The following is a 13,666-nucleotide window of genomic DNA, read 5'->3' on the forward strand; positions in this document are numbered from 1 at the left end:
GATAGGAAGAGTCTGCAAAAGGATATAGATAAGCTAGGTGAGTGGGCAACAACTTGGCAGATGAAATTTAATACTAATAAATGTGAAGTCATTCACTTTGGGGAAAAAAATGATAGGGCAAGTTATTTTCTAAATGAGGAGGAGCTGCGTTGTAATGCAACGCAAAGGGATCTAGGGGTATTAGTACATGAATCACTAAAAGTCAGTATGCAGGTGCAGCAAGCAATCAGGAAGGCCAATGGAGTTTTGGCCTTTATTGCTAGGGGGATTGAGTATAAAAACACGGAGGTCTTGCTGCAGCTGTACACGGTATTAGTGAGACCACATTTGGAATACTGTGTACAGTTCTGGGGTCCATACTTAAGAAAGGATGTACTAGCCCTGGAGGCAGTGCAGCGAAGGTTTACAAGATTAATTCCTGCAATGAGGGGATTGACGTATGAGGAAAGGTTAAGTAAGCTGGGACTCTACTCTCTGGAGTTTAGAAGAATGAGAGGCGATCTCATTGAAACGTATAAGATCGTGAGGGGCCTTGATCGGGTGGATGCACCGAGGATGTTCCCAATGATCGGGGGGGCTAGAACTAGGGGACATAGTTGCAGAGTGAGGGGGGGCTCTTTTAAAACTGAGATGAGGAAGAACTTCTTCACCCAGAGGGTGGTTAGTTTGTGGAATTCACTGCCCCAGGGAGCAGTGGAAGCAGAAACGTTAAATATATTTAAGTCAAAAATAGATGGTTTTTTAGCTGCCAAGGGGATAAGGGGCTACGGGGAGAGGGCAGGGATATGGACCTAGGTATGGTTAGTATAGTAAGACCTGAGTGATCTCCTGGACAAGTGTCGATCGCCTGGATTGGGGTCGGAGAGGAATTTCCCGGATTTTTTTCCCGAATTGGACCTGGGTTTTTATCCGTTTTTTTTGCCTCCCCCAGGAGATCACGCGGTTCTTGGGGTGGAGAGGGGTGATAGCGGTATAAAGGGGAGGGTAGTGTCTTGTGTTCTGTGTCTTGTGTCTACTGTTTGTGGGTAAGTGTGTCTGTTTAGTGTTCAGCCATGAGTGAATGGCGGTGCGGGCTCGACGGACCTGGTGGTCTACTCTCGCACCTACTTTCTATGATTCTATGATTCTATGATCAAGGGTGTTAAATTATAATAAATGAAATTCACTCTTGCTGCAGCTTTACAGATATGTTAACACAATAAATATACAATAAATTATTATGATATTAACATCACAATGTGAAGCCTGATACAAAATCTACCAGAAACTATGAAAACATAATATTTATGTGCACCTTTTTAATTTTAATTTTTATTTACAGTTTTGCAGTTTCCTGTACGATTAAATCTGATAGATTGCGGTGTATTTGCAAGGAAAATTATGCTGGGCCCAGATGTGAAAGGTCAGTATTTTCTAAACCAGATTTTTAAACCTGGTTTGCTGGATTCATGTTGACCTGACTTGTGTTTGTAATACCAGAGTTGTTGCCCTAAGGTTGTAGTTCCAGTCGTGTATTACAAGTGCTTTATATTTATGTATATTTTTAAAATGTAACACTATGCATGACCCCCCCCCCCCCTCCCCCCTCTACTATTCATCCCATGCTATCAACAAAACCCTACTATTCTTTCCACCTGCTTAGATTTACTGTACGAAACTTAAACTTGGATTGTCCCATAAATTAGATGGATATTTGTGGTCTTGACTTTTAATGATAATGATCACATAAACACCTGGTAAACTGATTGAATGGATTGCACAATTATTTCCAACCTGAAGTGAAAATAGTGCCGGCTGTGATAGGTAATTAAGTCTGCTATTTAAGGAGAAAGGGCATGAATATTCTATTAAAAAAATATAACATAACTGAAATAATGATTTTATTAGATGCAACTGCAATCTCACCAAGCTATAAGTTCTTTCTAAGAAGATAGGAATTTAAATGATCTTTCACCCACACAAAATTAGCCATCAATAGTAGGATAGTTCATGAACCATGTTATAGCAGTTAAAGTTAATTCCAATGCAATGTCTTGTGGAGCATTTCATCAATTCCATTTCCGCATATTTTACAGTTACTCAGCTTAACTATTGTATATCACAATGGTGAACAACCATGAGTTTAGTTTAGTTTTATTTTAGAGATACAGCGCAGAAACAAGCCCTTCGGCCCACCGGGTCCGTACCGACCAGCAATCCCCGCACATTAACACTATCCTATACACACGAGGGCCAATTTACACATTCACCAAGCCAATTAACCTACAAACCTGTAAGTCTTTGGAGTGTGGGAGGAAACCAAAGATCTCGGGGAAAACCCACACGGTCATGGGGAGAACGTACAAAATCCATACAGACAGCACCCATAGTCGGGATCGAACCCGCGGCTCCGCCCTTGATGTTATTTGCTTCAGGTAGCAAAAAAAAGCATTTCCAGTCTAAATTAAATGCCAACTTGGGTGATAAGGAGAGAACAAATTAATAAAATGAGAGAGTGATAAAGGAGACTAAAGGGAAATAAAAAGGGTATTTTGTTATCCCTCAAAACAATTAAAATTATAATAATAGATCTACTCTTGTTATATTTAAATTACGCTGCCAGGGAAGTTGATTGGCAATTATGTATAAGGATTTATGATGTTGTTAAAAGGATGCATGGACTGAAATATGCACATATTTGGAATATATCTAGTCCACAAATATAGGACATGCCATTCAACAAATGGGAAGCAAGATTACAGGATACTATTTTTGCAAAGTTAGCCATGCACAACTATACATTTCTGCTTTATTTTCTGGCTCACTCTACTTTGGCAGAAAGTTGCTTGTTATTTGGACAATCCACTCATTGCTCTGGAGCCTGAACGTAGAACGTTGTTTGAGTGTTGAAGAGAGAGTTTAAATTACATGCAAATACTTGTTTAATTGATCCCAGGGTACTTCGTAATGGTGTTCAGTAGAAATTTAGAACATGTTCCATTTCCTAGGAATAACAATCGTAATTTAGCCCACTTTAAATAAAAGGCAAATGATTTTAATAAATGTCCCATATATGTAAGAATACATCTGCATCATCAAAAAGGGGCAAGACATTTTAAGTTGCATCTAAATGGATTAAAATTGACTGAGAGGATTCTCCCGACGCCGGAACATCATCACCCGGCGAGGACGGCCTGGAACATCGGGCCTCCGTAGAGGCAACTGTGGAGGCCTCAATAGGCCCGACTATGGGTGGACATTGGGGATGGGACTGGACTTTGTGCCTTCCCCCATAATGGGAACCATTGTGGGGGGATGTTTTTATGTTAAAGCTATTTATTATTGTTATGTTTGTATTCTTTCTTATGTGCTGCATTGGCAAAAGGAATTTCACTACATCTAGGTGTATGTGACAATAAATTAACCTTTGAACCTTTGAACCTTTGACATTTGCTTGTGGTGTTAAATGATATGTGTTTTTTTCTAGGTGTGCACCTGGATACTATGGAATACCTTTATCATCCCAAAACAGTTGCAGAAAATGTAACTGCAATGGCAACTCTGATCCGAATCTAATATTTGATGATTGCGATGAAATAACTGGATATTGCCGCCATTGTGTGCAATATACAACTGGAAACCACTGTGAACGATGTGCTCCGGGTTACTATGGAGATGCCATCAACATCAAAAACTGCACAGGTATTTATGTCTAGTTGCATAATTGGGCAACACATCATCTGACATGTTACATCTGAAACAGAATAGATAATAGACAATTTTAATCCATTTAGATGCAACTTAATATTATGCAGTGAATTATCAAATGAGACAGATATACATGTGCCAAATAAAAATGAGATTGTGACTTTCTGGGAAGCTTATTGTATTGACCACTGCTCTTATTCTTTTGAGAAATGAACACATGATTTAATTTCTCATCTTTCTAATAATCCTTTAACAGTCACTGATAAAATTGACTTAATTTCCTGTAAAGAAAGATACTGGCTACAACCTATAAATGAAAATGTCCTCGTGGTGAAAGGTCTGTGGGTTAAGCATGTCACAGCCAGGTGTGCAGAAGAGCCATGGGCCAAAGTGTGTCAGTATTGTATTCATAATGAAAACTAGGATATCTTGAATCTTTATTGGTTTAGTAATGCCTCGGAAAATGAAGCACTTTCTTGCATACAGCAAAACAAAACATTTTCAGAGGTGTTCTAGCATGGCAAATAACAACATTGCCAGGTAATGGCCTCATAAGCGAGGGTCCATTCAACCATATTAATGTAAATAACATGGTGGGGAGGGAAGAGAAGTGAAGTCATGGTTGGCAGAAATCTTGTTGGACCAGCCACATGGACACAAGAGCAGAGCAGAGGCTGGGTATCCTGCATTGGGTGAGTTATCTCAGAAGACCCGCAAATCTTACCGCATAAGAAACCTAGGTCAGGAATTATGTAATTTATCCTCCACTTGCTTGGATGATTACAGCTCCAGGAGTACTCAAGAAATGTTTGTTTTTATCTAATACACAATAGCCCAGAGTTTTCTGGTGATCTGCACTGTACTTTCACCTGTCTGCTAAACACAGGCTTTTCCTACTATAAATGGTGTCATCTAATGGGAGGAGGTTTGGTGGAAGTAAAAAATAAAGTTACTGAAGAAAGTCTTCACAGTCATTTAGAGCATGCCACCAAGCTAAAGCAACCAACAAACTTCCCTCGGCGATAAAAATTCATGCACAACCCAAAAACAAAACAGAAATTAAATCTGTTTCTCTCAAGTTTTTTAAAAATATTTATTCAATCTGAAAATGTATTAAAAAATACTTAAAACACTAGAAAACACATAAAAACAATTGCAAGCATTTAAATAAATGTAGTTAATGAAAATAAAAAAGTTAACTGAAACTTGCCTTCCATCCTCACAATTATTCCTTCTATTGAAATAAGTGTGTGACTAACACTATTCAGTAATTGTACAACTGGGTTCGAACCCGACTACAGGTGCTATCCGTACAGAGATTGTTCATTCTCCCTGTGATCGCGTGGGTTTTCTCCGTGATCTTCGGTTTCCTCCCACATTCCAAAGACAAGATTCAAGACTCTAGATTCAAGAGATTCAAGAGAGTTTATTGTCATGTGTCCCAGATCGGACAATGAAATTCTTGCTTTGTTTCAGCACAACAGAATATAGTAGGCATAAATAAATACAGAACAGAACAGATCAGTGTGACCATATACCAATGAATATATATATATACACACATAAATAAACAGATAAAGTTCAATGGGCTATTTAACGATCAGAGTTTTGTTTGAGTTGAGTTTAGTAGCCTGATGGCTGTGGGGAAAAGCTATTCCAGAACCTGGATCCTGTACCTTCTACCTGAAGGCAGTGGGGAGATGAGTGAGTGGCCAGGATGGTGTGGATCCTTGATGATGCTGGCAGCCTTTTTGAGGCAATGACTGCGATAGATCCCCTCGATGGTGGGGAGATCAGAGCCAATGATGGACTGGGCAATGTTTCCAACTTTTTGCAGTCTTTTACGCTCCTGGGCGCTCAAGTTGCCAAACCAAGCCACGATGCAACTGGTCAGCATGCTCTCTACTGTGCACCTGTAGAGTTCGAGAGAGTCCTCCTTGACATACCGACTCTCCGTAATCTTCTCAGGAAGTAGACGTACAGGTATGTAGGTTAATTGGCTTGGTGCATGTGTAAATTGTCCCCAGTGTGTGTAGGATAGTGTTAATGTGCAGGGGTCGCTGGTCGGCGCAGACTCTGTGGGCCGAAGGGCCTGTTTCCACGCTGTATCTCTAAACTAAACTAAGCAGTGCAGGTACATTGTAGGAATCTGCTATTTGCCAATTGCACTCAGCTGGAACAGATCAGCAGCAGGATCCACTCAGTAATACCTCACTGAGGTCCTGCCAGTAAGTTTAGATGGGTGGGTGACTTGGACCAGTCAGGCAGGTGGTTGACTCTCCTCGCATCTGCTGATCCTGTTTTTCATAGTGGTCACAGGTTTAGGAGGTTCAGTAACTGCATTATACACTTGTCAAACTGTTGGCATTTCTTCGGGGAGATCCCAATCAAAATGCAGATATTTCCAAATCCTTTCTCACGTGGGAACAATAAATATATTCCTGACTGTAATATTGAATTGTATTAAAGTAATATCCGAGACAGATTATGTAAAAGCTTAGTCATAAAATAAAATTGATCCTTTCAGTTCTTTATGAATTATTCACAACTGCCGTTGCATAAATCATTGTAAAGTCTGTGGCAAATTTAGCTACAGAATTTTATAAATGCAATATTTATGGAAATGATGTAATTCCTTGAATCTCTACTTTTACAATTCATAAATTGTGCCAGTCAGTTCATAAATGAATTGCATCAGTTTGCAATAAAATATTGGTGTAACATTTTTCTCTGATAGTTGTATATCCATCTCACCCTCATTGTTCTGCTGCATGTTTACATTGATCCATGCCCCATGGAGAAAAAAACACTAGCTTCCTTCCTGCATTTGTGAGTCAGCACAATTGGTGGAAAGCCTTTAAAAGCCATTTTAACGGAAACACTGTCAATCTCAGTGAAACCAAAATAATACAGGATACAGGAATACTTATTTTTCTTCTTTATTTTCCCTTCCAATCCCAATCCCACTTTGATTAGTATGGGTGTCAGGGGGTTTGAGGAGAAGACAGGGTAATGGGGTTATGAGGGAGAGATAGATCAGCCATGATTGAATGGCAGAGTACACTTGATGTGCCGAATGGCCTAATTCTGCTCCTATCACTTATGAATTTATGAACGCCCCCACCTACTCACTACACTGCCTAAACATGAAAAGATGATTGCAATAGTAGAATTTACAACTGGGGAGAATTAAAAAATGAAATGAGTTTCAAGTTGCAGAGAAAGGGAGAGTCAGCACTCCTTGATCTTGGGCCAAAATTCTGTTTTTCTCTCCATAAACCCAGCTAAGTAGTTCCAGCCTTTTTTCTTTTTATTTTACAATGTTCTTCGTCAGGGTCATCCTCCAGATTTACGTACTAGTGGAAGAGGCCAGGAGAAGCAAGAAGAACAAATCACCGTGGTGAAACATAACCCCCCCCCCCCCCCCCTTACATTTTTCCTGCTGGCGAAGTTGCATTTGCACTTTTGTTATGCTGTGTTTTGGCCCAGTTTGGCCAAATGATCTCTGTTGAAATTTTGGCTATGAATGGCTTTCAGGCAATTAAATGTTGGGATATTCAACTGAAGTAACTCGTACTTGTCATTCAAGAAATTCCAAGCTAATATCTGCTTCTCTGAAAGTGTGTGTATTGATAGCTCTGTCACATCGAAATATGCCAGATTTCTCTTTGACCATCAGTTCTCTTTCAAATGATGCAGATGCCAAATTGCCTTGGAACTAAAACATATCTTTTATTTTTAAAAGATTGTTCGTGTCAGAAGTGTGGCACTAGTGAGTGTGATCATGTGACTGGGCATTGCCGCTGTAAGCCAGGAGTAGTGGGAGCCCTCTGTGATCATTGTGAGGTGAGTATGTCAAGCAATTCAACAGGACCACGTGGAATCAAACTGGTTAATCTTCCATTTTATGTTGCAACGGGTCAAAGAAGAGTAAAGTTTTCCAGTCAACAGGGAAGGAAAGAGATAACTGGTTTCAAGAACAGAGGGAGACAGGAGAGGTGGTGGCAAGGAGTTGATTCATGCTGCAACAATCATCATTCAATTATACTTTATTGTCACATGGACCTGGGCGAGGGAAACAATGAGGAAAATGTAAAAAGGAATTCAAGAAATGAAATACAGCAAGGGATGAGAGAAAATGGAAGAGGAAAGGAGGACGGTCCAGTGAAGAAAATGTCCATTAACTCTTGCAGTTGGAGGAAGGGGAACTGGGTGAAATGGGTGCATTTCCTTCCCTGGACATAAGTGAAAGGGCATAGAACATGCTTCATCAAGCTAAGACATTCCTCTTGGTTTAAACTGTCTGGTTAGAAGGCTTGCATACCTCAAGGTAGTGGAGATGGAGATTGGGGTTGTTGTGGGGTAGGGGAAATGTATGGGAGGCGGAGTTTAGAGCATGGAACTTTGGGCATAGAGCAATACAATATAGGAACTAACTCTTGGGCTCACAATGTTTGCACTGAACATGAAGCCAAGTTAAACTGATCTCATTTGCCTGCACATGATCCATATCCCGCTATTCCTTGCACTTCCATGTGCCTACCTAAAAGCCCCTTAAATTACACTATCATATCTGCTTCCACCACCACCCACGGCAATGGGTTCCAGGCCCTCACCACTGTGTAAAAAATACTTGCCCCGCACATCTCCATTAAACTTTCCCCCCTCTCACAGTATAGCTATGCCCTCTAGTGTTGGACATTTGTACACAGGGGAAAAAGGTCTACTCTCATCTTTTTATATAATTGTTAATAGGGAAAAGGGAATGATTTCCCAGTTGTATGCAGAGAGCAAGCACCTGTTTTTCTGGTGGAAGTGAAATGGAAGGCAGATCTAATAGCTCATCTGAATGTTCAATTCCATTTTCTTGTTTTCAAATGCGGCATCCTTTCAGTAAAGGGGGGGGGGGGGTAGGTGTGGAAAATAATAGGGACATGCCAGTGGTGCCGCTGATAGATGTTTCCACTAGGTTCAAGGTCATAGCCTCAGAATTAAAGGATGTCCCTTTCGGAAGGAGATGAGGTGAAATTTCTTTAGTCAGAGGGTGGTGAATCTCTGCAATTCTTTGCCATAGAAGGCTGTGGAGCCTAAGTCAGAGGATATTTTAAGGCAATGACAGATAGTTTCTTCATTAGTACAGGTGTCAAGGGTTTTGGGGAGAAGGCAGGAGAATTCGGTTTTGGAGGAAGAGATAGATCAGCCATGATTGAATGGTGGAGTAGACTTGATGGGCCGAATGGCCTAATTCTGCTCCTATCACTTTTGACCTTATGAGATCAGTTGCTGCACAGCACCAGAGTCCCGGGTTCAATGTGGGAGGAGTCCAGAACTGCCAGAGTAAACCCACAAGGTTACAAGGAGAACATACAAACTCAACACAGACAGGACCCAGGTTGAACCCAGGTATCTGTCGCTGAGATATAGCACCTCTACCAGCTGCTTAATAAATGCAAAGCTATTATTAACAACATCAGAGAGTTTCAGATATTTCATATGTTGTGTGTTTTTTAATGCAGAATGGTTACTATGGATACAGCAGCTGTTCTGGATGTTTGAGATGTGACTGTGCGCTGGCTGCTAAGGATGGATACTGTGACTCTATGAGTGGCCGGTGTGCATGTCGACCTGGAGTTACAGGGAAACGTTGTGACCGCTGTTTGTATGGGTTCTGGAACTATGGACCAACTGGATGCCAGAGTAAGTTCAGCCCTTAAAGTTAGGAGAAAAAGGGTAGAGTATTTCAACCTGAAAAGTCACCCATTCTCGGTTTTAAAGGATTTCCCCCTTATCCTTAAGCTGTGATCCCTTGTCCTGGACTTCCCCAACATCGGGAGCAATCTTCCTGCATCTAGCCTGTCCAACCCCTTAAGAATTTTGTAAGTTTCGATGCTGCCTGTCTCACTGAGTTACTCCAACATGTTGTGTCTATCTTCGAAGTAAACCTTTAATTGGCAATAAAAAAGCAACACGTATTTACAGTTAGCTTTTGTCGGCATTGATCAAAATGGGAAGCACATTGAAACAGCTTGCCCTGGTAAAACAAAATGCAACTGTAAGTATTATTGTTAATCCACACAGAAAAATTAAAATCTTAATATTTTGTAAGACACATAGTACTGGAGTAACTCAGCGGGTCAGGCAGCATCTCTGAAGAATGTGGATAGGTGACGTTTTGGATCGGGACCCTTCTCCAGACTTAAGAAGGGTCCCTACCCGAAACATAGAAACATAGAAACATAGAAACATAGAAAATAGGTGCAGGAGTAGGCCATTCGGCCCTTCGAGCCTGCACCTCCATTCAATATGATCATGGCTGGTCATCCAACTCAGAAACGCCACCTATCCATGTTCTCCAGAGATACTGCCTGTCCCGCTGATTTACTCTGACACTTTTCTATAAACCAGCACCTGCAGCTACTTGATTCTCTACGTAATATTTCTTATTGCATTAGAATGACCAGGAATTCTGAGTACAAATCAAATAATGCTTACAAAGTGTAAAATCAAACAGCTTTTTGCTTCAGAAATTGATATATTTTTCTTGTCTATAGGATGTGACTGTGAAGGACACTGTGACAGTGAGACTGGAAATTGCCTGTCAGCGCCCACCGAGTCCCCAAATAATTGCTCAGTTGTCAGTAAGTACCTTACATTGATAATTTGGATGCTCATTGCTTTCCTACAAGTTGATCAAATAAAGACAAGATGAATCCTGAAATCTGCTACAACCAGTAACAATCTGAAATACAACTCTGCGGTGCTTTCACAGGGAATTATATCAACAGTACCTTCAGAACAGATCCACCAATTATGATATTTGGCAGTGTACTTAGATTTGTGCATCTATCCTAACGATTATGTATGGTTAAATTTCATACTTCTCTTTCCTGGCTCTGGCCATTCTTTACACTAAAACTAGAAGTTTTAGATGAGAACTAAACTGGGGCGCTAAATTGGCGCAGCAGTAGAGTTGCTGCCTTACAGCACCAGAGACCCAGGTGTGATCTTGACTACGGGTGCTGTCTGCACAGAGTTTGTACATACTCCCCACCGCGTGAGTTTTCTCTTGGAACTGCAGTTTCTTCCCACATTCCAAAGGCATACAGGTTTGTAGGTTATTTGGCTTTGGAAAAAATGTAAGTTGTCCCTAGTGTGTAGGACAATGTTATTGTATGGGGGGGGATCACTGGTCAGCGTGGACTCAGTGGGTTCAAAGGCTTGTTTCCACACTGTATCTCTAAACTAAACTATGCCAGAAATATATAATGTTCAGTGTGGGTGTCTCAAATATTTTAGCTTTCTAACGTAACAAGTACACGATTACGTCTAGAGTCTCAAATAATTACAGATATTAGTGCTAGAAAAGTTGACAAGATCCTCAAAGTGCTGCAAACTATTAATGAACAGATCTTGCGAAATAGTGTTTTAAGGACAAGTATTTTATCTTTAGGCATGCATAAGAAAACATTTATGAAAAGATTTACATTAAATTAAATGATTTTGAAACTTTCGAAGTTAATATTGGAACATCTGAAATGTATAAGATTTGTATGCTTTAGTTCAAGGACCAAAAGCAGCAGTAAAATCATTTTGTTCAAGAACGAACCGCAGGTGATGGAAAATCGAAGGTAGACAAAAGTGCTGGAGAAACTCAGTGGGTGAGGCAGCATCTATGGAGCGAAGGAAATAGGCAACATTTCGGGCCAAAGAAAAGTTTCGGCCCGAAACGTTGCCTATTTCCTTCGCTCCATAGGTGCTGCCTCACCCGCTGAGTTTCTCCAGCACTTTTGTCAACCAGTAAAATCATTTTACTTTTTTAGTCTTTGTATTATCTTGGAGATAACACTCTTGTTTCTGTTTCCTTTAACTATGACACTTAGATTTTGAAGTCAATAAAAAGGTATTGCAGCAATATGGTACCAGAGAAATTTACAAGAGTGAAAACTACATGACTCATGCAATCCCTTGTGTGCCCGCCAAAATAGACCAGTTTAGGTTATTTCCACTTCCTAACTATCAATCAGTGGCCTTAAAAGAAATTGCCCTTCAAGTACTGACTTTTAAATCAGTGTTTCAGTCTCCACTACCTATTCAGGCATTGAGTTTCAGATCCCCACTTTACTTTGGATAAAAATGTATTCACTCAATTTTCCCTTTAATCCTTCCTTCAGTTTAAATCTATGTTCCTCATTCCTGCAAGGGAAAGGTGTGTTTTTTCTGTTAGTCCTAACTAGGATAGGATTAGATTTATACACATCAACTGCATTTTCTCTTGATTTACTTTGTAGTAAAGACAATTGCAGCCGAGTTAGTCTCCCCTCATAATTCAAATTCACCATTTCTCACAACATCTTCATATATCTCCAATGCACCCTTTCTAATGCTGACACATCCTTTCTGTAATATGGTGACCAGACCTTTACACAGTTCTCTCATATGACCTAATTAATGTTTTGTCCAAGTCCTCTCTACTCATGTTATATGCCTTGCCCATTAATTGCAAACATTGCCTATGCTGTCTTCATCCGCTTTTACTACCTGTAACCCTATGTTCAGGAGTTGAAATCCAATGCAAGTTCTCCCTGTTTTCCCGTACTTCCTTGTATCCCACCAATTGCCACGAATTCCTCACCTTGATGGTCATTCCTATACATATTACCTCTCATATCTCTGGATTGAATACATTTTTCATTTTTGAGTCCACATACACAATCCATTAAAAGCCTAAAACTCCTCACTATCAACCAGATTGTTCATTTTGAGGAGGTAATTAACTAAGCATTGGCTTTGCCAAAAAAGGAAGCAAAGGGGAGAGGGTTCTCGTCATTTTACTTGCCAAAATTGTTATTGTAAGCTCTTCCATTGTAAGCTCTTCAAATGTAAAGCAACAGATGATCCAGTTATCGGGGTGATGAAGCTCCAGAATTAGCTAAAGTGGAGCTCAAGGCATCAATACTAAATGGGAGCTTGGTTTTTAATTCATCATAGATTGTTACGCACTTTAAAAGAAGAAAGTTAAAGTCACTCTGGATGTAGTTTAAATATGTTTAAGCAATACAGGATTGGTAATGTTATTACAGCTGAGGAGACCTGGGATTTCTGCTCGAGAGTCATTCCATGTGCTAGGCCCACTAATGAATTGAACTTACCTCACAATGTGAGGTCAGTTTAATAAAATATTTTATGTCTGCTCCAATATGAAAACGCATTGAAAGTGTGCCAGGATTGTGGGGCGGAGTTCTGAGCACCAACACCTAGGAGCTGCTCCCAAGCATGTCAAGAAAGGTGTGGTGTGGTTATAGGTAAGAGAGTGGATGTTAACCGGGAAAATCAGCAATTAAGGCCAATAGTTCAACTAGAGACATGTTGGGAGGTATAGTATTGGATCAGAATCTCATATTAAAAAGGAATGTGCAGAAATTCCCTTCCAGCTGAAGCAGTGTAGTAATTCTTTGTGGAACAGGACAAATTCCATATTAAGAGACCCTCAAAGAGCATTGTGCATACTTGTCTGCTGGCTTCCAGACCAACAATATCTGTGTACATCAGATATATCTAATGTGTGAATCCAACTAAATAGAAACTCTACATCTGATAATAAATGAGCAGCTCAAGTTTATAAGCATGAAGTGATTTACTTTAGACTTTAGATTTAAACATCTTTTTGTAACTGAAGAAGAAAAATAAAATACATTTGTCATTACACACAATGGTACCTATAGGGGACATGGCCATACTCATGGCCAGAAAGAAACATTAAGTTTATTATTTTCATATAATACACTATCAGCATAATAATAGTCCAAAACTACATCCTTCATTACGACAAATATCCAGTGTAACTTGGGTTACAGCCATGAGGCTATCTATTGGGATGAGGCAGAATGATTTCCACGTGTACTATACTAGCACTTGTGTTAAATGCATGGCCAAAGAAAGAACATAGAACAGTAGAACAGTACAGCACAGGAACAAGCCC

The 13,666-nt window shown here is 40.1% G+C and overlaps 1 protein-coding gene across 2 annotated transcripts in view; it reads left to right on the plus strand.

Moving 5' to 3' along the window:
• The window catches only part of lama4 (laminin subunit alpha 4), a 122,630-nt gene that overhangs the window by 33,611 nt on the left and 75,353 nt on the right, over window positions 1-13,666 (plus strand). For both annotated transcript variants that reach the window (XM_033021147.1, XM_033021148.1), the window contains 5 exons: window positions 1,322-1,402; window positions 3,467-3,681; window positions 7,433-7,533; window positions 9,204-9,384; window positions 10,239-10,325. In XM_033021147.1, coding sequence (XP_032877038.1) covers window positions 1,322-1,402; window positions 3,467-3,681; window positions 7,433-7,533; window positions 9,204-9,384; window positions 10,239-10,325 — 665 coding nt within the window. The remainder of the gene's footprint in view (window positions 1-1,321; window positions 1,403-3,466; window positions 3,682-7,432; window positions 7,534-9,203; window positions 9,385-10,238; window positions 10,326-13,666) is intronic.

This window comes from Amblyraja radiata, chromosome 5, assembly GCF_010909765.2.
Source record: "Amblyraja radiata isolate CabotCenter1 chromosome 5, sAmbRad1.1.pri, whole genome shotgun sequence".
In the NCBI taxonomy this organism is placed as follows: Eukaryota; Metazoa; Chordata; class Chondrichthyes; order Rajiformes; family Rajidae; genus Amblyraja; species Amblyraja radiata.